Consider the following 17,956-nt stretch of genomic DNA (forward strand, 5'->3'; position numbering starts at 1 on the left):
TCAGGTGATCTAGTTTAAAATACAAAAAACAAGTATCAGCTGGGCTGGGGTGGTTTTTGCATAGTGGCTCTGCGAAAGACTCACATGCTTGAGGCTCTGAGGTCCCAGATTCAGTCCCCTGCACCATCATAAGCCAGAGCTGAGCATGGCTCTTGTCTCTCTCCCTGTTGCTCTCTCATTAAAATAAAATCAATTATCTTTTTTAAAAAATCTTTAAAAGCATCACCTATCAAAGAGCTTTACAAACCTCCCTGACAGCTACGTGAGAAAGCCCTCATCCACTTTGCTCTGTGGCATGAGGACAAAGGCTGGGGAACTAGCAAAGTTCACCGAGAAAGTGAAACTGGTTTACATTTAGGAAAACAAACTCAGTCTGCTGCTTGGAGCTAGGAAACACTAATAGTTATGGCCATGGAAAAAGGCTTCTCGCTGGGCCCGGCACCCTTTCTAGCTAAGATCCCCATCAGCTTTGTGTTTCTAAACCATCCCTCACACCCGAGGCTTTCCCTGCAGCGAGTCCTTCTGCATGTAGTACCTGCCAGAGAATTCCTCCAGGTGAGACCACTTTTGTTTGTTTTCAGTCTCTCCCCTAGAGAATAAAGTATCTCCCTCAGTTCCACCAGAAGTTATCTGGAATTGGGTATTTAATTTCTTGGCACCTTGGGAAATAAATTTTACCTTAAAAGAAAGGTCACAGGGGAGAGTGAGTTTGAATTTCTGAATTTTAGGAGTACCTTCAATAAGATGCTATGCAGCCCGCCAGTGCCCCCTGGTGGAAATATGTTACTGACTTGCAAAACAAAGTTGACACTATTTTTTTTAATTTATTTATAAAATGGAAATATCGACAAGACCATAGAATAAGAGTGGTACAATTTCACACATTTTCCACCACCACAACTCCGTATCACATCCACTCCCTTGATAGCTTTTCTATTCTGTATCCCTCTGAGAGTACGGACCCAGGATCATTATGGGGTGCAGAAGGTGGAAGGTCTGGCTTCTGTAACTGCTTCCCCACTGAACCTGGGTGTTGGCAGGTTGAGCCATACTCCCAGCCTGTTTCTGTCTTTCCCTAGTGGGGCAGGGTTCTGGAGAGGGGGAGGTTCCAGGACACATGGGTGGGGTCATCTGCCAAGGAAGGCAGGTTTTCGTCATGGTAGCATCTGGAACCTGGTGGCTGGAAAAGAGTTAAGATATAAAGCAGAACAAATTGTTGACTAATCATGAACTTAAAGGCAAGAATATTACAGATGAAGATGTAGGTCTATTTTAGGTGTTGCCACTATTTTTTAAAGCGGTTTTTTTTTTCTGTTTTTAACAGACATTTTTGTATTATTGTTATTATTATTACTTGCCAATAATCTGAAAGCTTCATATGAAATAAATTATTTTTAGACATTTGAAACCCTTTCCAAGGGGAAAAAGTGCTAGAGCATTTATCTTTTATCCATTTGATGGAAGTAAATCTCATTGTTACAATCATTAATGTCTCCCTCTATAACTTAGCACACTATGGATATCTGAGGTGGCTGTCTTTGCTATGACTTGTTTTTGTTTTGTTTTAAGAAAAGTCCTGCAATTTCCCTTTTAACTGAAAATTCAGACCTTGTTCCTTGAATATTACTAACATTTCTTTTCAAGTTCCTTGTTTTTGTTTTGCACTGTAAAGCATAAAAAAAATTAAGCCGGTCTTAACACACTTTCCTGTGGTGTAAGGAAGTGTAAGAAGGAATTTCTGAATACAAGAGTTTACATTTCTAAATTGTGCATATTATAAGAAATATGCCCTCTGATGAAAGGTTCCTCTATTTGTGTCTGAAGGTCCCTGGTGTTTTTATATCATTGTGTTGCAATAATCTCACTTCTTTGACTTACTTGCTAAAAATATTTCACCTACTAAGAAGTGCTCTTGACTTCGATATCTGAACACTGAAAATCACATCTGAGGTACCCAAAGATATGTTTGTTTTGTTGTTGTTGTTGTTTTTTATTGATAGTCACCTGATTGGTGTGTGTGTGTGTGTGTGTTTTTAACTCATTGATTTGTTTTATGCTGTGCTCTAAATGAATCATGAAGGAGAATGGGATTGTGGGGTTATTCAAAACTGTCCTTGAAAGTAAAAGAAACTGTAGACATAAGCTAATAGAGTTGCCAACTTGGAATGCATTAATTTACCTCCTATGCATTGATTAATGCTGCAAAACATATGGTTTTGTTACAGTATATTTACAGAAGAAACAGTCTTACAAGATTCAAGGGGTAACTAACTGCATTCTTTTGAAATTTACTGTACTGTTTGAATGTGTTAAGTGCCTTGTTGTCAAGTAAAAATTTTGGTCTAGAATTCATTATCTTCCTGACATATGTTTTTCATTACGAAACACACTGTATCTGACTGGAATCGTCTTGTTCAATGCTTGTGTTTTGATCATATGTGTAAATTTCAAAGCTCGGTTCTTCTCCCCACTGTACCTCAGTCACCAGTCTGCCGCCCGGGCTTTGAATTCAGGTTTGTTTTTTAAGAGAAAATTATCTTTGTTTTCTGTGCTTATGCTGTTTATGTTTGTAAATAATAATAATGACCTTTTGGAGGACTTTAAAGAGTGCAACTATAGTTTGTAATTCAAATTGTCATTTTACATTTTAAGTGCCTAATTCTTAGTTAAAATTAATTTATGTTTCTATTCTCAAGAGAATATGTATACTTAGTCTATAATCTCTTTGGCTTTGCTTTAAAAAAAATTAAAAGCAAGAGCCTATACTTTTTATTTACCCAATAAATGACAGTGACATCAATAGCCTTTTCAAAATGAGTTTTACTCTTTCTTTCCATTTATAAAGTGTGTTTTCTTTAAGAACCCCCCCCAAAAAAAAGTTCTGTTTTAAATACTTATTAAGTTTGCCATTAAGGTTGCCAGAGCTATGTGCTGATTATTATTATTATTATTATTATTATTATTATTATTATTAACAAGAGCCTTGCTCAGGTCTGTTTTTTATAGTGGTGCAGGGGATTGAACCTGGTACTTTGGAGCCTCAGGCATGAGAGTCTCTTTGCATAACCATTTTTCTATCTACCCCTAGCTCCAGAATCACAATTTTCAATCAGGACTTTCTCCTCCTTTTTAATTTCAAACCACAGTGGTTTACAGGATGGTGTCAATGTTAGGATTCCAGGTCTGTCTCCACCCCTGCTGTCTGTTTTTACACCCCAACTGCCCCGCCCATTCGACGTGGGGCCACGCCCACCTTGGGCCTGTCTTCTCCCTCCAGCAGCAGTCCCATGTCTGCAGCTGGCTAATATCTTGGCTCCTCTCTTCCTCAGCCCAGATTCTTTACCCCTCACCTCTGGGGGGCGCACGGTCAGTCATCCACCCTGGAACCCAGTATCGTCCTGCCATTCAGATCTGGAGAAATAGCAGGGGCTGGGAGATAGCTCACCAAGTAGGGCCCACACTGCCCTGCCGAACACCACACACAAGGGAGGCTTCACAAGCAGTGAACTGGTACAGTGCTGTCTCTCCTCTTTTCCGTTTCTCTCTCTACCCCCTTCCTATTTCATCTTTTTAATATATTTATTTAGGGTTTTTTTGGGGGGGGATATTTTATTTTAATGAGAGATACAGAAAGACACAGAACAGAGCCTTGCTCAGCTCTGGCTGATGATCGGTGCTGGGGATTGAGCCTGGGCTCTCAGAATCACAGGCATGAAAGCTTTTTGTATAACCATTATGCTGTCTCCCCAGCCCTTTATTTAGTTTATAGAGAACAGAGGACTGCTGAGCTGTGGCTTATGGTGGTGCTGGGGATTGAACCCTGGGACCTGAGAGTCTCACATGTGAAAGTCTTTTTGCATGGCCAGGTGTTGGAGCATCCTGTTGACCACAAATTACCATGTGCAAAGACCCCCGGTTCGAGCCACTTCCCCACCTGCAGGGGGGATACTTCACCAAGGTGAAGCTGCTGCTGCAGGTGTCTGTCCTCCTCACCTCTCAACTTCTCTGTGTCTCTATAAAAAAATAAAAGTAAAAATAAGAAAGAAAAAAAAAAGGCTTCCGGGAGATTCATAATGCAGATAGTCTCAGCAGTAATCCTGCTAGCAATTAAATATATTTTTTTTTTCCTGCATAACCACTATGCTGTCTCCCCAGCCCTCATTCCCTGGTTGGAAGGGAGGGAAAGGTTCACTGGGAATGAGAGAGGGGAGGGGAAGGTGAAAGGGGAAGGTGGGGAGTGGGGGCTGGAACCTGGGTCCTCGTGCTTGCTAATCAGTGCACTCTACTGGGTCCATTTGGCCCCCTGGGTTAACTTTTGAATAGCTAGTTGAGTTGTGCAATCAAATGGCCAGGATTGCGTTTCTCTTTTCTTTCTCCAGCAGCATCTGGCTCAAGCCCTCCTCTGCGTCCTCACTGACCCACAGGGTGCAGGTGCCATGCCGCTGCGGCTGAGCCTTCCAGGGACTGATGCCAGCCGGACCATGGTGATTGTGCCAATAAGAGGAATTGAACACAGAGCTTGGTAACAAAGTCAAAGGCACTTAGACACTTTAGATATACTGTTACCAACAATTCTGGCTCAAGTCCACACCCAGCTCAAGGGATTACAGAGCAAAGTCATTGTGGGTGGTTTAGAAAGGTCTTTCAGGGCTGCAGAGACAACATAATGGTTCTGCAAGAGCCTTTCATGCCTAAGGCTCTGAGCTCCCAGGTTCAATTACCAATACCACCATAAAGTAGGGCTGGGCAGTGCTCTGGGATATGTGTGTGTTGTTAGAATAAAATATATATATATATATATATATATTTTTTTTTAATTATCCCCTAGGAGTTGGGGGTGACGAGGACTCTCAGGTAGCACATAGACTTTATTCTGCATGAGGACCCAGGTTCCATCCCTTATGTGGGAGCACCGCATGAAGTGAGAGTTTTACCAGCAGTGGTGCTGTGCTGTCTCTCCTCTCTGCCTTTCACTTTCTATCTGGGGGAAAAAAACAAGACAGTCCATTGGGGAGTGATGGGATCATGCAGACAAGAAGCCTCAGTGAAGCCCTAGTGGCAGAATGATAATAAGATTCAATAAAAAAAATGATTGGGTTGGGGGAGCCTTGGTGGTGGCACACCCAGTTAAGTGCACACAGTAACAGGTGCAAAGACCCAGCCCCTGGCAGATCTGTTTCTTAATGATCAACTAAGCTGATTCATATGAAACTGCCCTTTTAGTAAACACACAAAAATGCCAGTGAGAGCATTTTATGTGCTGACCTGGTAGAGGATGGGAAGGGGACACTCAGAGAAGGATTTTTGTCTTGCAAGCATGCCACGGTTCATAATAAACACCTTAACCTCAGCAGGTCACATCTGATCTCATATCCACAGTGATTATGGCACCCTCGGTGATTAGTTGATGAAGAGTATTTTTATTATTATTAAAAATCATCATTGTATATTAGGAGCTCCTTAGATCCTCTAAGCCAGAGAAGGGTTTGCAGCCAGGGCCAGGCCTGGGGGCCTTGTCCTCATCCATCCCACAGCCTGCATTTCACACCCTTCTCGCTTTCCCTCCACCCTACCCTGGGCAAACATGGACTCTGCCTTCCTGGGTCCAGGTCACAGGGGCAGCTGACACCCGCAGCATTGTTCTCTAGGCCTCACCCCTGGGCACTAGGCCCCGCCCCCAGGCATGCACTGGCCACGCCCACCTGTTCTGGCCCCGCCCCTATCTCTGGCCCGTTATCTAGCTGCTGCCACGCCCAGCTATGGGCCATGCCCCTTTCTCCTGGCCTCGCCCATGACCTGAAGCCCAAGGTCTACACCAGGAGCAGCGGGCGTCCTGGGGGCCCCGCCCCTTCCCGCTGGCTCCGTCCCATCGTAGGCTTCGCCCCCCCTCCCCCCACGGGTCCGCTCTCCTTCATTGGTCCTTCCCAGTTGGCCCCGCCCTCTTGCAGGCCCCGCCTCGGTGTCCTTCCCCCCCTACTAGCCCCGCCCATTGGTCTCGGCCCTGCCCCCCGTCTGTCCCCATTGGCCTGTCCCCGCCGGCCCCGCCCACGGGCTCCGCCCTTTGGCCCCGGGTCTGCCCCCCTGGGTCCTTTCCCGCCGGCCCCGCCTTCTCCCCCGCAGACTCCGGCCCCGCCCCCGGCCCCGACGCGGGCGGAGTACATGGCGTCCCCGGAGCCCCCGGCGGCGTCGCCCGGGCCCGCGCTGGCAGTCCCCGGCGGGGCGCTGCTGCTGCTCGCGCTGCTCGGGCCCGCGGCGCTGCTGGGCTGGCGCCGGCGCCGACTGCGCTCCTCACGGGGCCTGCCCCCGGGCCCGGCGCCCTGGCCGCTGCTCGGCAACTTCGGCCCCGCGCTGCTGCGGCGCCGCCCGAGGCCCGGGACGCGGGGGGCCGGCGGGGCCCCGCACCTGCTGCTGGCCGAGCTGGCGCGCGCCTACGGGCCCGTGTGCCGCTTCTCGCTCGGGCCGCACCTGGTGGTGGTGCTCAGCGACTTCGCCAGCGTGCGCCAGGCGCTCGGGAGGCAGGCCGGCGCCTTCAGTGACCGGCCGCGGGTGCCGCTCGTGGCGCTGCTGACGCGCCAGAAGGGTGAGCGCGGGGAAGGGACGGACAGGGGACGGGGACAGACGGGCGGCGGGGACGGGGACAGACGGGCGGCGGGGACGGGGACAGACGGGCGGCGGGGACCGGGACAGACGGGGGACGGGGACGGGGACAGACGGGCGGCGGGGACGGGGACAGACGGGCGGCGGGGACCGGGACAGACGGGGGACATCGACAGGGACAGACAGGGGACAGGGACAGGCGGGGGTCAGGGACGGGGACAGACGGGACAACTATGGGGACAGACGGGGGACAGTGACAGGGACAGGTGGGGGACAGCGACGGGGATAGATGGGCGATGGAGACAGACGGGTGATGGGTACAGACAGGACAGTGACAGGGACAGGTGGGGAACAGTGATGGGGACAGACGGGAGACAGGGACAGACAGGGAACAGGGATGGGGACAGACAGGGGACAGTGGATGGAGACAGGCGACGGGCACAGATGGAGAAGGGGACAGACAGAGATGGGGACAGACAGGGACGGGGATAGACAGGGGACAGGGACAGACGAGCGACGGAGTGGATGTGAACAGGCATGGAGACAGAGGATGAGAACAAGGGACGGACTTATGGACCGAGGGCAGGGGCGAGGATGGGTTAGGTATGGACAGAGGGCAGGGCATGAGGACGGGGACAGGAGACGAGAAAGGACAGGGGCAGACATGGGGATGGGGACAAGAGATAGACATGGGGACAGGGGAAGGAATGGGGGGGGTGTTGTTGGATAGGACAGAGAGAAATGGAGAGAGGAGGGGAAGACAGAGGGGGGGAGAGAAAGACAGACACCTGCAGACCTGCTTCACCGCCTGTGAAGCGACTCCCCTGCAGGTGGGGAGCCGGGGGCTCGAACTGGGCTCCTTAAGCCAGCCCTTGTGCTTTGCGCCACCTAGACTTAACCTGCTGCGCTACCGCCCGTCTCCCTGGTGTCTGTCTTTCTCTCCCCCTCTCTGTCTTCCCCTCCTCTCTCCATTTCTCTCTGTCCTATCCAACAATGACACAAATTGATGAAAATGGCCTCTAGGAGCAGTGGATTCACAGTGCTGGCACTTATCCCTAGTGATTACCCTGGAGGCAGAAACTGAAAATAAAGACGCACAGAGGTTGGTTACACCACCACAAATTTGGCGAAAGAGAAGAAGTCACAAAGGGCAAAACTTTACTCAAAGCTGAAGAGAGTTCAGGAGGTGCCGTTCAGTAGGTAGAGCACAGTACTTGCAGCCTGAGGCCCTAGGATCAATCCCTGGAGCTGACAGTGGGCAGGGTGGAGCTAAGTGGTGCTCTGATCTTTCTCTCAAGTAAATAAACCTTTCAGATCAGCTCCAGGGAGTGAAAAATAGGGCTGGCTGCCTGGGGGTGTCTGTCCAGGGTGATTGGTGGCTTGGGGGTGTGGAGGGCAGCCGTCTACCCCGGGAGGGGCCGTCCCTGCCGTGACTTCACTCAGGGTTGCTCTGAGGTGGGTGGAGGTGGGGCGTCTGCCTGCCCACTCGGTGTCTCCTGGCTGGACTGCCCGGAAACAGGCTGTGCTTCTGCCCTGTGTCCGCAGCAGGCAGGACAGACCCCTTCATGGCCCCCCTCACCCCTCCGCTGAGGCTGGGCCCTGGGCATAAATCCCGGGCTAAAGCTACACAGTGCAGCCAGAGGAGCTCACAGGCCAGTGATGCCACTGCACTTGCATTACAGGAGAGGTGTCTGTTTTCTATGATCCACTTTCAAAATTTCTTCTTTTTTTTTTTTTGAAGAAAAAAAAAAGATTTACAGGACCAGGTGGTGGTGCACCTGGTTGAGTGTACATGCATGTTACAAAGTGCAAGGACCTGGGTCCTAGTCCCCCTTCCCACCTCCAGGGGGAAAGCTTAGCAAGTGGTGAAGCAAGGCTTCAGGTATCTCTTTGTCTCTCTCCTTCTCTATCACTGCCTTCCCTCTCAGTTTCTGACTGTCTCTGTCCAATAAACAAATTAAAAAAAAAAAAAAAGGAAAGAAAAATGGCGCAAAGCAAGGACCTGTGTAAGGATCCCAGTTTGAGCCCCCGGATCCCCAACTGCAGGGGAGTTGCTTCACAGGCGGTGAAGCAGGTCTGCAGGTGTCTGTCTTTCTCTCCCCCTCTCTGTCTTCCCTTCCTCTCTCCATTTCTCTCTGTCCTGTCCAACAGCAACGACATCAATAACAACAACAATAATAATTACAACAATAAAATAACAAGGGCAACAAAAGGGAATAAATAAAAAATTTTTAAAAAAGAAAGACAGAAAGATTTATTTATTATGGCCAGCAGGGAGCCCAGGTTCAAGCTCAGTGTCCACTGCACTGGGGAAGCTTTAGTGTTATAGTGTCTCTCTCTCTCTCTCCCTCCCTTTTTTTAACCTCCAGGGTTATCTCTAGAGCTTGCACTACTGCTCCTGGTGTCCATTTTTCTTCCCGTTATTATTGGATAGGACAGAGAGCAATGGAGAGAGGAGGGGAAGATAGAAAGGGATCAGAGAAACATAGACACCTGCAGGCCTGCTTCACTGCTTGTGAGGTGACCCCTCCCCCCGCAGGTGAGGAACCGGGATCCTTGCACATGGGTCCTTGCACTACACACTGTGTGCTTAGTCCAGTGTGCCACTGCCTCTCCTCCCCTTCCCCACACACACACCTGGAAAAATCAGCCCGGGGCCAGTGAAGTAGGTCACGGGTAGCACACCTGGTTAAGCACCTAGCACTAAGCTTAGGGATCCTGGCTAGGGCCCCCACTCCTCACCTATATGGAGTTTGCTTCACCAGCAGTGCAGCAGGTCTGCAGGTGTCTACCTTTCTCCCCTTCTCTCTCCCCTCTCAATTTCTCTCTGTCCTGTCCAATAAAAATGGGGGGGGGAATACCTGTAAGGAACAATAGATTCATAGTACAGGCTCCGAGCCCTAGCGATGACCCTGGAGGCCAAAAAAGGGAAACAAACAAAAACAGCTGAGTAGTATTCCATCACGCGTCCAGATCCCAGCTCCCAGCACCTTGCTCTGTACCCCCCCCTGCAGGGATCGTGTTTGCCCGCTATGGCCCCGTCTGGAGGCAGCAGAGGAAGTTCTCCCACGCTGCCCTGCGCCACTTCGGGCTGGGCCAGCTGAGCCTGGAGCCCCGCATCCTGGAGGAGCTGGACCAGGTGCGGGCGGCCGTCCGGGAGCTGGGGCCCCGGCCCTTCAGCCCCTCTGGCCTGCTCAGCCGGGCAGTGTCCAACGTCATCTGCTCACTGTGCTTCGGCCGGCGCTTCGACGCCACCCACCACGAGTTCGAGGCCATGCTGGGGCTGATGGCGCGGGCGCTGGAGCTGTGTCTGGACGCCCGGGTGCAGCTGGTCAACATCTGCCCCTGGCTGTACCACCTGCCGCTCGGACCCTGCTGGGAGCTGCGGAACATCCGGGATGCCATCACCGCCTTCCTGGGCCGCATCATCCAAGACCACCGCCGGGCACTGGACCCACACAGGCCCCGCGACTTCGTGGACATGTACCTGGTACACATGGAGGAGGAGTGCCAGGAGCACGGCAGCGGCCCCAGCGAGGAGGACCTGCTATACACCGTCGGGGACCTGTTCTTTGCCGGCACCGACACCACGGCCAACTCGCTGCTCTGGTGTCTGCTCTACATGGCGCTTTACCCCCACCAGCAAGGTCGGGGCTGCGCCTGCGCTGGCTTCTCCCCTTCCTCCCTGCCCTCCCTGTCCTACCTCCCTTTCTCTCTCCTCTCTTCCCTCCCTCCATCCCTCCCTTCCTTCCTTCTTTCCTTCTTTCCCTCTTTGCCTCCCCTTCCTCCTTTTCTCCCTCTTTTTAAAATGGTTTTTCCTTCTTATTTTACAGAGTAGCTTCCTGTTTTGATTTATTTATTTATTTATTTATTACTGGATAGAGTAGAGAAATGGATGGGAGAGAGGGAAAGAGACAGAGACACCTGTTTCACCACTTGGGAAGCCTTCCCCCTGCAGGTAGGGACCAGGCGCTTGAACCTGGGTCTTGCTCACTGTAATGTGTGCACTTGGCCAGGTGCACCACCGCCGGGCCTCTTTCTCTCTTTTTATTTTATTGTTTTTTTTAGGGGGTTCATCAGTTACTGTAAGTACAGTTATTGATATATGTGTAATATTTCCCAGTTTTTGCAAAACACGCTTGCCCCCAGTCTAGGTTCTCCTCCACCATCATGCACCAGGACCTGAAAGCCCCCTTACACACACACACACACACACACACACACACACACACGTTTATGTTTGCCACCATGGTTATCTCCGGGGCTCAGTGCCTGCACTGTTTCTGGTGGCCATTTCTTTTCTTTTCTTTTTTCTTTTGTGATTAGATAGGACAGAGAGAAATTGGAGAGACACCTACAGGCCTGCTTCATCGCTTGTGAAGCTTCTCCCCTGCAAGTGGAGAGTGGGGGCTTGAACCCAGGTCCTTGCACACAATAATAATATGCACACTCTACTGGGTGTCCCACTACCCAGCAACACTCCCAGAATTTTTATGGACTGATTTTATTTTTTGTATCTGGTGAATTTTCTTTTTTAATGGATAGACACAAAGAGAAATTCAAAGGAAGGGGAAGAGAGGGAGAGGGAGAGACATCTGCAGCACTATTTCACTGCCTGTGAAGCTTCTCCCCTGCAGGTGTAGAGGCTTCAACTTGGACCCTTAAGCGTCTTAATATGTGCTCTCAACCAGGTCACTGCCTCCCTGCCTGCCCCTCCCCTAGACTGATTTTGTTTTTTGGACAAAGGGCACATGGAGTGAGAAGGAGGTGGGGAACAGGGCACCTCTCCGGCCCCACGCATGGCTAGGGAGGGAGTCAAACCCAGGGCCTGTGGCTTGCAATATTGGCACTCTCCCTGCTGAACCGCCTCTCCCACCCTTGATCCCCTCTGCCACCTGCCTTTAAAGCCACGAGGTGGAGCTGGCCAGATGGCTCCGCTGGACAGGGCACCAGCCCTGACATGAACCTGAGTTTAAGCACAGCCCTCGCCACACTGGAGAGAGCTTGAGTGCTCTGTTGTCTCTGCCTCTCTCCCCCTGTCTCTTTCTTTATATTTTTATGTATTTATTCATTATTGGATAGAGATAGGTGGGGGGAGAGACACCTGCAGCCCTGCTTCACCACTCGTGAAGCCTTCCCCCTGCAGGTGGGGACCAGGGGTTTGAACCTGGGTCCTTGCTCACTGTAGTGTGAGCACTTAACCAGGTGTGCCACCGCTTGGCCCCCCTCTTTCTCTGTCTGAGCAGGGAAGCCCCAGAGATGACAAAAAGAACAAGGGCAAGGGCCCCCTGGCTCTCCTTTGTGAGCTGGGGAGAGGACCAGGGCTGCGGGTATGGGAGGGCCATCCCCTATCAGGGCTCACCGTGGCTCATTCTCTCCCCGCCCTCACAGCCAGGGTGCATGAGGAGATCGACAGGGTGCTGGGCCCAGAGCGGGTGCCCTCGTTGACCGACAAGGCCCATATGCCCTTCACGGAGGCCACCATCATGGAGGTGCAGCGGCTCACGGCTGTGGTGCCCCTGGCCATCCCGCACATGACCTCAGAGGACACAGGTAGGTCCGGCTGCCCGGGAGGGGAGACGGCTCCAGGAACTGCTCCACTCAGCTGGCCCGGCACCTCAGGGTGGCTTTCTCCAGTGTTTGTGGGTGGTGGAACTGGCGAGGGGATGCCAGGCTCCCTGCCCCACCCTCACAGGTGTCCACATGAGGGTGGGTGATGGCGTAACTCAGTGCCAGAGTGCAGGGGTCCCTCAGTGCAAGAATGGGGGTTCTTTCAGAGCCAGAATGGGGGTCTCTCAGAGCCATGGTGGCTCCCATGAGGTGCCGTGTGCAAAACAGGCCCACTCACACTGTGTCTGTTCCATCCAGTGCTGCAGGGGTACACCATTCCGAAAGGCACCATCGTCCTGCCCAATCTGTGGGCAGTGCACAGAGACCCTGACATCTGGGAGAAGCCCAACGACTTCCATCCTGATCGATTTTTGGACGAGCAAGGACAGCTTGTCAAGAAAGAAGCCTTTATTCCTTTTGGGATAGGTCAGTCAAATTTTCATTTTATTAGCACCTGGTTAAACACACATGTGGGGGGCCTCGTGGTGGTGCAACTGGTTGAGCGCACACATTACCATGTGCAAGGACCTGGGTTCGAGTTCCCGCTCCCCACTTACAGGGGAGGAGCTTCACAAGTGTTGGAGCACGGCTGCAGGTGTCTCTCTGTCTCTCACCCTCTCTGTCTCCCCTTTCCCTTTAACATTTTCTCTGTCCTATCCAGTAAAATAGAAAGAAAATAAAAGGAGAGGGGAAAAAATGGCCAGTGTGAGAGGTGGTGTCATGTGTCAGCACTGAGCCCCAGCAAGAACCCTGCTGGAAAAATAAATAAATAAAACAAACAAACAAAAAAACATGCATACTGTTTACAGAGACCTGGGTTTGAGTCCCCAGCCCCTACCTGCAAGAGGGAAGCTTCACAAGTAGTAAGGCAAGTCTGCAGGTATCTCTCTGTCTCTTTTGCTCTCTGTCTCTCCCTCCCCTCTCAATTTCTCTGTCCTCTCCAATAGTAAAGAAAGGGGGAACAAACAGAAAGAAAAAATAGTGCCTGAAGCTGTGGATTTATCATGCAGGCACTGAGCCCCAGTGATAACCCTGGTGTGGAAAAAAAAACATATATTAGGTTCAAGAGATAGCATATGTATTTCTTTTTTAAAAAGCTTTTTTTTTTTTTTTCCCCCTTTTGTTGCCCTTGTTGTAGCTTCGTTGTGGTTATTATTATTGCCCTTGTTGACGCAATTCGTTGTTGGATAGGACAGAGAGAAATGGAGAGAGGAGGGGAAGACAGAGAAGGGGAGAGAAAGATAGACACCTGCAGACCTGCTTCACCGCCTGTGAAGCGACTCCCCTGCAGGTGGGGAGCCGGGGGCTCGAACCGGGATACTTACGCCGGTCCCTGCGCTTTGCGCCACATGCGCTTAACCCACTGCGCCACCGCCCGACCCCCTTTAAAAAGCTTTTTATTTTATTTTATTTATTTTGGATAGAGGGTAAGAGAAGTTGAGAGAGAAGGGAGAAAGACCTATGGCCCTGTTTCATGTTTCACCACTTGTGAAACTCTCCCACCCCCTTGCAGGTAGAGGTTGGGGGGCTTGAACCCAGGTCCTTCTGCACTGTAATGTCTGCAATTTGCTAGGTGCACCACCGCCCAGCCCTCAGCACATGTATTTCTGTCTTGGAGGACAGAAGGCCATCGGTTTGAGCCCCTGCCTCCTCCTCCCCTCTTGGTTTCTCTCTGTCTCTATCCAATAAGTGAATAAATAAGTAAATAAATAAATACATAAATAAATGGAAAAAAGAATGAGGGAAAGAACCAGAGTACCACTCCGGCACATGCACTGCTGGCCACCGAACCCAGGGCCTCACGACTGGGCTCCCCTCCCTCGCAGGCAAGCGGGTGTGTATGGGCGAGCAGCTGGCCAAGATGGAGCTGTTCCTGCTGTTCGTGGGCCTCCTGCAGAGCTTCCGCTTCTCCCTCCCCTGCGGCTCCCCGCAGCCGGACCTGATGGGCAAGTATGGGCTCACCTTGGCCCCGCAGCCCTTTGAGGTGGTTGCCTCAGAGAGGGGAGCCGCTCAGCAGGGTGTGAAGACAGGCCCCCCTGAGAGCACCTTGGGGTGAGGTGCACTGCCTGTGTCACCCAGCCGGCCAGGATCTGACCAGGACACGTGTGGGGCCGGGCCCCTCAGACAGGGTCCTTCTCTGGCCACCACCCTTGTCCTTTCTGAGGGAGCAGCGCAAAGAGCCACCTGTCCACTTAGGAGTGGGGTCAGAAGGACCTTCTGTGCAGAGGGACATGGGTCTGCCAGGGCCCGGACCCCACATTGCTGGATGTAGCGGGGAGCACCCTCTGGCATGCAGAGGGGTACACGAATCCTCCTCCTGGCTGTCCTGGGCTTCTCAGGGTTCTGGCCTGAACCCTCCAGAATGAGCCAAGATTTTGAATTCTCACCCCACGATTGTTCAGGGTCAGCCTGGCGCTGGGCAACCCCTGCCTGTCCTCCCCTTGGCAGGCCCCTGGGTCCCTTCCTGGAACACACTTCGTGACAGGAGAGTCACCTAAGAGACCCGCTGCCCTCCTTGAAGACAACCCCTCAGAACAGCCCCTTCAGGGGCGACTAGAAATGGGGGCACAGGGGATGTGTTCTCTGTGCCAATGGTGGGTGCTCCCGTGAGGCCCGGACAGCTTGCGCGTCTGAGCAAAACCCTCAGTCAAGAGCTGAGATCCCACCTCTCTGCCAAGCCTTTCTGGGGCTTTCTGGGGGGGTCTCTCTCCCCTCAGCCCCAGAGCAGTTTCTCCTTCTGCACTTTTCCCAGAAAGGAAACTGCCAGTAGGCCTGTTGGCTCCCTGAAGATCTTTGTTAATGAACCAAAGAAAAAGGAACATGGCAGATACTCCATGTATCCATGTAGGGGGGTGAATGAGAGGCTGTGGATCGCAGATTCGGTGACAACTGTATGCTCATGTGAAGTGAACAAGAAATGGTTCACGTCCCGGGACTTTCTTTACGTTCAGTGTGGAGCCAGTGCCTCACTGGTTGATTTCAGCAGCCCCAGGTCTCTTCATTCAGACAGACAGGCTGGTGGCTGTGGAGGAGGAGCCACCACAGAGCCAGAGCTTCTCTGGGCACTGTAGCACTTCCTGTGTGGTGCTGGGACTTGAAACTGGGCCACAGGTGGCACGGCACGTGCCCAGTCTGGTGAGATCGCGCCCTCTCTCTCTCTGGCCTTGAATTTCCCTGGGATGTCTGTGTTGAGTCCTGCAGTTCTCTTCTGGATTCAGCCCTACATTTTCGGCATTTCCTGATCAGCTTATTTGACAAAACCTCTCCTGTGAGAGGATTTTTGGGATCCTGTGGTGTCTGTGACTTTGCACTTTCTTGTCTTAACCTGAAGCACCTTCCAAGCGCCTCTTCAGGGCAGGCCTCCCTTCACGGGGCTGGTAGCACTCTTTCTGCACATGCAGACGCTGAGCCATTTCACAGCCTACAATGGGCAAGGATTGCAAATTTACTGAGACGCGATGATAATAGCACTTTGTTTTCTGAATCTGCCTCACAGGTAATGTTTGGTCCTGGGCCCTGACGTAAGTCCGCGTGTTCTTATTAAAGGTTTTGTTTTAACAGAGACTGTCACGCTGTATTTTTTTTTTTTTTTTTGGCCTTGTGTTTTAATTGCTAGACAACATTCTGTGTATCCAGATGTCAGATTGGGAAATGGAACTTCTTTGGGGAGCAGAGAAGCCATAACATGTCTTCAGCAAATACTTGCTTATTTTTGTTATGACATTGTGTATATTTTAAGGGTACAGTTTCATATATATTCTCCCCCTACCCTGATCACCACAGAGACACCGCTGTTTCCCCCAGAACCCCTGCATCCCATCTTCCTAGGCCACTTCCTTTTGGTGACCTCAGATCTACCGCCAGAGTCTGACAGTTTATTTGCCACTGTCCTCTTGTTTTGCTTCTGTATGTCTCCCACCTGACTGAGGCCACCTGACTTATTTTTTTATTTATTTATTTATTTATTTATTTATTTATTTATGTCTCCAGGGTTATTGCTGGGGCTCGGTGCCTGTACTATGAATCCACTGCTCCTGAAGGCTATTTCTTTTCCCTATTGTTCTCTTGTTGTTTATTGTTGTTGTTGTTATTGTTGTCATTGTTGTTGGATAGGACAGAGAGAAATGGAGAGAGAGGATTGGAAGGCAGAGAGGGGGAGAGAAACACAGACACCTGCAGACCTGCTTCACCACCTGTGAAGCGACTCCGCTGCAGGTGGGGAGCTGGGGGCTCGAACCGGGATCCTTGCCTTGTGCCTTGCACCATGTGCACTTAACCCATTGCGCTACCACTGGACTCCCCTGAACCAGTTTCTGTGCACTCAGTCAGATTTGCTGCTGCCCAGGCCCAAGTGCCCTACTTTATAAAGAGAAGTATATGTGCAGTGTATATTTATCTTTCTTTAAAAAAAAGTTTTTATTATCTTTATTTATTGGATAGTGGCAGCCAGAAATTGAGAGGGAAGGGGGAGATAGGGAGAGAGACAGAGAGGCACCTGCAACACTGCTTCACTGCTCACAAAGCTTTCCCCCTGCTGGTAGGGACCGGGGCCCAGAACCCAGGTTCTTGCACACTGTGTACTCAACCAGGTGTGCCACCACCTGGCCCCATTTATCTTTATAAGTTAATCTTTTTAAATTTTTTTTTATCTTTATTTACTATTGGATAGGGACAGATAAGTTGAAAGGGAAGAGGGAGACAGACATCTGCAGTCCTGCTTCACCACGTGTGAAGCTTCCCCCTGCAGGTGGGGAAGTTCTTTTTGTTTGTTGGTTTTGTTTTTTACCAGAGTACTTGTCAGCTTTGGCTTTTGGTTGTGTGGGGAAATGAACCTGGGACTTCAGATCCTCCCACGTGAAAGTTTGTTTGCATAACCATTATGCTATCTACCCTCAACTGTTTTTCTTTTTTGCTATTAGAGCTTTGCTGGGACACCCCACCTTCAATACTCCATCATTCCTGGCAGACTTTTTTTAAAAAATAGAGCGTGAGAAACAGACCAAGAGAAAGAGAACGATAGTTACCACAGCACTGCTGGTGAAGATTCCCCCTTTGCACAATGCTCTCTTATGGTGACTGGGGGCTTGAACCCAAGTCCTTGGAAACAAGGTAGTGTGCGCTCTACCAGATGAGCTATCTCCCAGCCTCCAGACTGCCTTTTTTCCTGTGTAATCGTGTGTATTTGTGTGTGTGTGTGTCTGCCTGAACACAAGCAGTCTTGTGTTTCAGGTCCCACAGGCTTTTGTTACACACTGGCACTCTATGGTTTTTAATCATTTGGATGTAAACCCTGTCCCCAGTGGGTAGTCATGCTTCCCCCTTTATCGCCAGGACTTCACTGGGGTATGAGTCCACTGCCCTATGTGGAGAATATTTGCTTGCTTATTTTTTCAGATGGAGGGTTCGAAGGAGGGAGGGGAAGTGAGAGGGAGGGGAGGTGGGAAGGAGGGAAGGCAGGAGAGAGAAGGAAGAGATTCCTTTTTATGGTGTTCTCTAGGGTTGGAGTGGGCTCTGAATCACATCTTGTAAACTGTACTCTCCCAGCCCCCCCCCCCAGCTGGTAGTGAATCTTAATAGTACTGTCCCAAGCCTAACAGAATTCACCTACATTTCTGCCACTTTTTTTTTAAAGAGTTAGATATATAATAAAATGAGATGGAAGTAAAGAAATAGGAAACATGGAATTCACTATGAGGACTATTTCCAATAGAGGGAGAGGCTACGGAGATAACATAATAGTTATTTCAAA

General features: G+C 50.7%; 1 protein-coding gene across 4 annotated transcripts; it reads left to right on the forward strand.

Moving 5' to 3' along the window:
• The first annotated feature begins 6,122 nt into the window (after positions 1-6,122).
• Positions 6,123-15,767, forward strand: LOC107523159 (cytochrome P450 2U1). 4 transcript variants are annotated; one of them, XM_060186262.1, is made up of 5 exons: positions 6,123-6,580; positions 9,612-10,244; positions 11,989-12,150; positions 12,466-12,633; positions 14,034-15,767. In XM_060186262.1, the coding sequence occupies exons 1-5, from the start codon at positions 6,160-6,162 to the stop codon at positions 14,261-14,263; spliced, it is 1,614 nt and encodes a 537-aa protein (XP_060042245.1). In that variant the 5' UTR covers positions 6,123-6,159; the 3' UTR covers positions 14,264-15,767. The 4 variants fall into 4 exon arrangements, with proteins under 4 accessions (XP_060042245.1, XP_060042247.1, XP_060042246.1 ...); XM_060186264.1 differs by lacking the exon at positions 14,034-15,767 and adding an exon at positions 13,721-13,923; XM_060186263.1 differs by lacking the exon at positions 14,034-15,767 and adding an exon at positions 13,781-13,923.
• The last annotated feature ends 2,189 nt before the right edge of the window (positions 15,768-17,956 follow it).

The sequence above is a fragment of the Erinaceus europaeus genome, chromosome 2 (genome assembly GCF_950295315.1).
Source record: "Erinaceus europaeus chromosome 2, mEriEur2.1, whole genome shotgun sequence".
Taxonomy (NCBI): Eukaryota; Metazoa; Chordata; class Mammalia; order Eulipotyphla; family Erinaceidae; genus Erinaceus; species Erinaceus europaeus.

What these genes read in the sequence shown, in the direction of transcription:
- LOC107523159 (XM_060186261.1), top strand. Translation starts at nt 6,160, where the DNA reads ATGGCGTCCCCGGAGCCCCCGGCGGCGTCGCCCGGGCCCGCGCTGGCA. An exon ending in GCTTTACCCCCACCAGCAAG is followed by an intron (nt 10,245 to 11,988) that starts GTCGGGGCTGCG and finishes CCGCCCTCACAG; the next exon opens with CCAGGGTGCATGAGGAGATC. An exon ending in CATGACCTCAGAGGACACAG is followed by an intron (nt 12,151 to 12,465) that starts GTAGGTCCGGCT and finishes TGTTCCATCCAG; the next exon opens with TGCTGCAGGGGTACACCATT.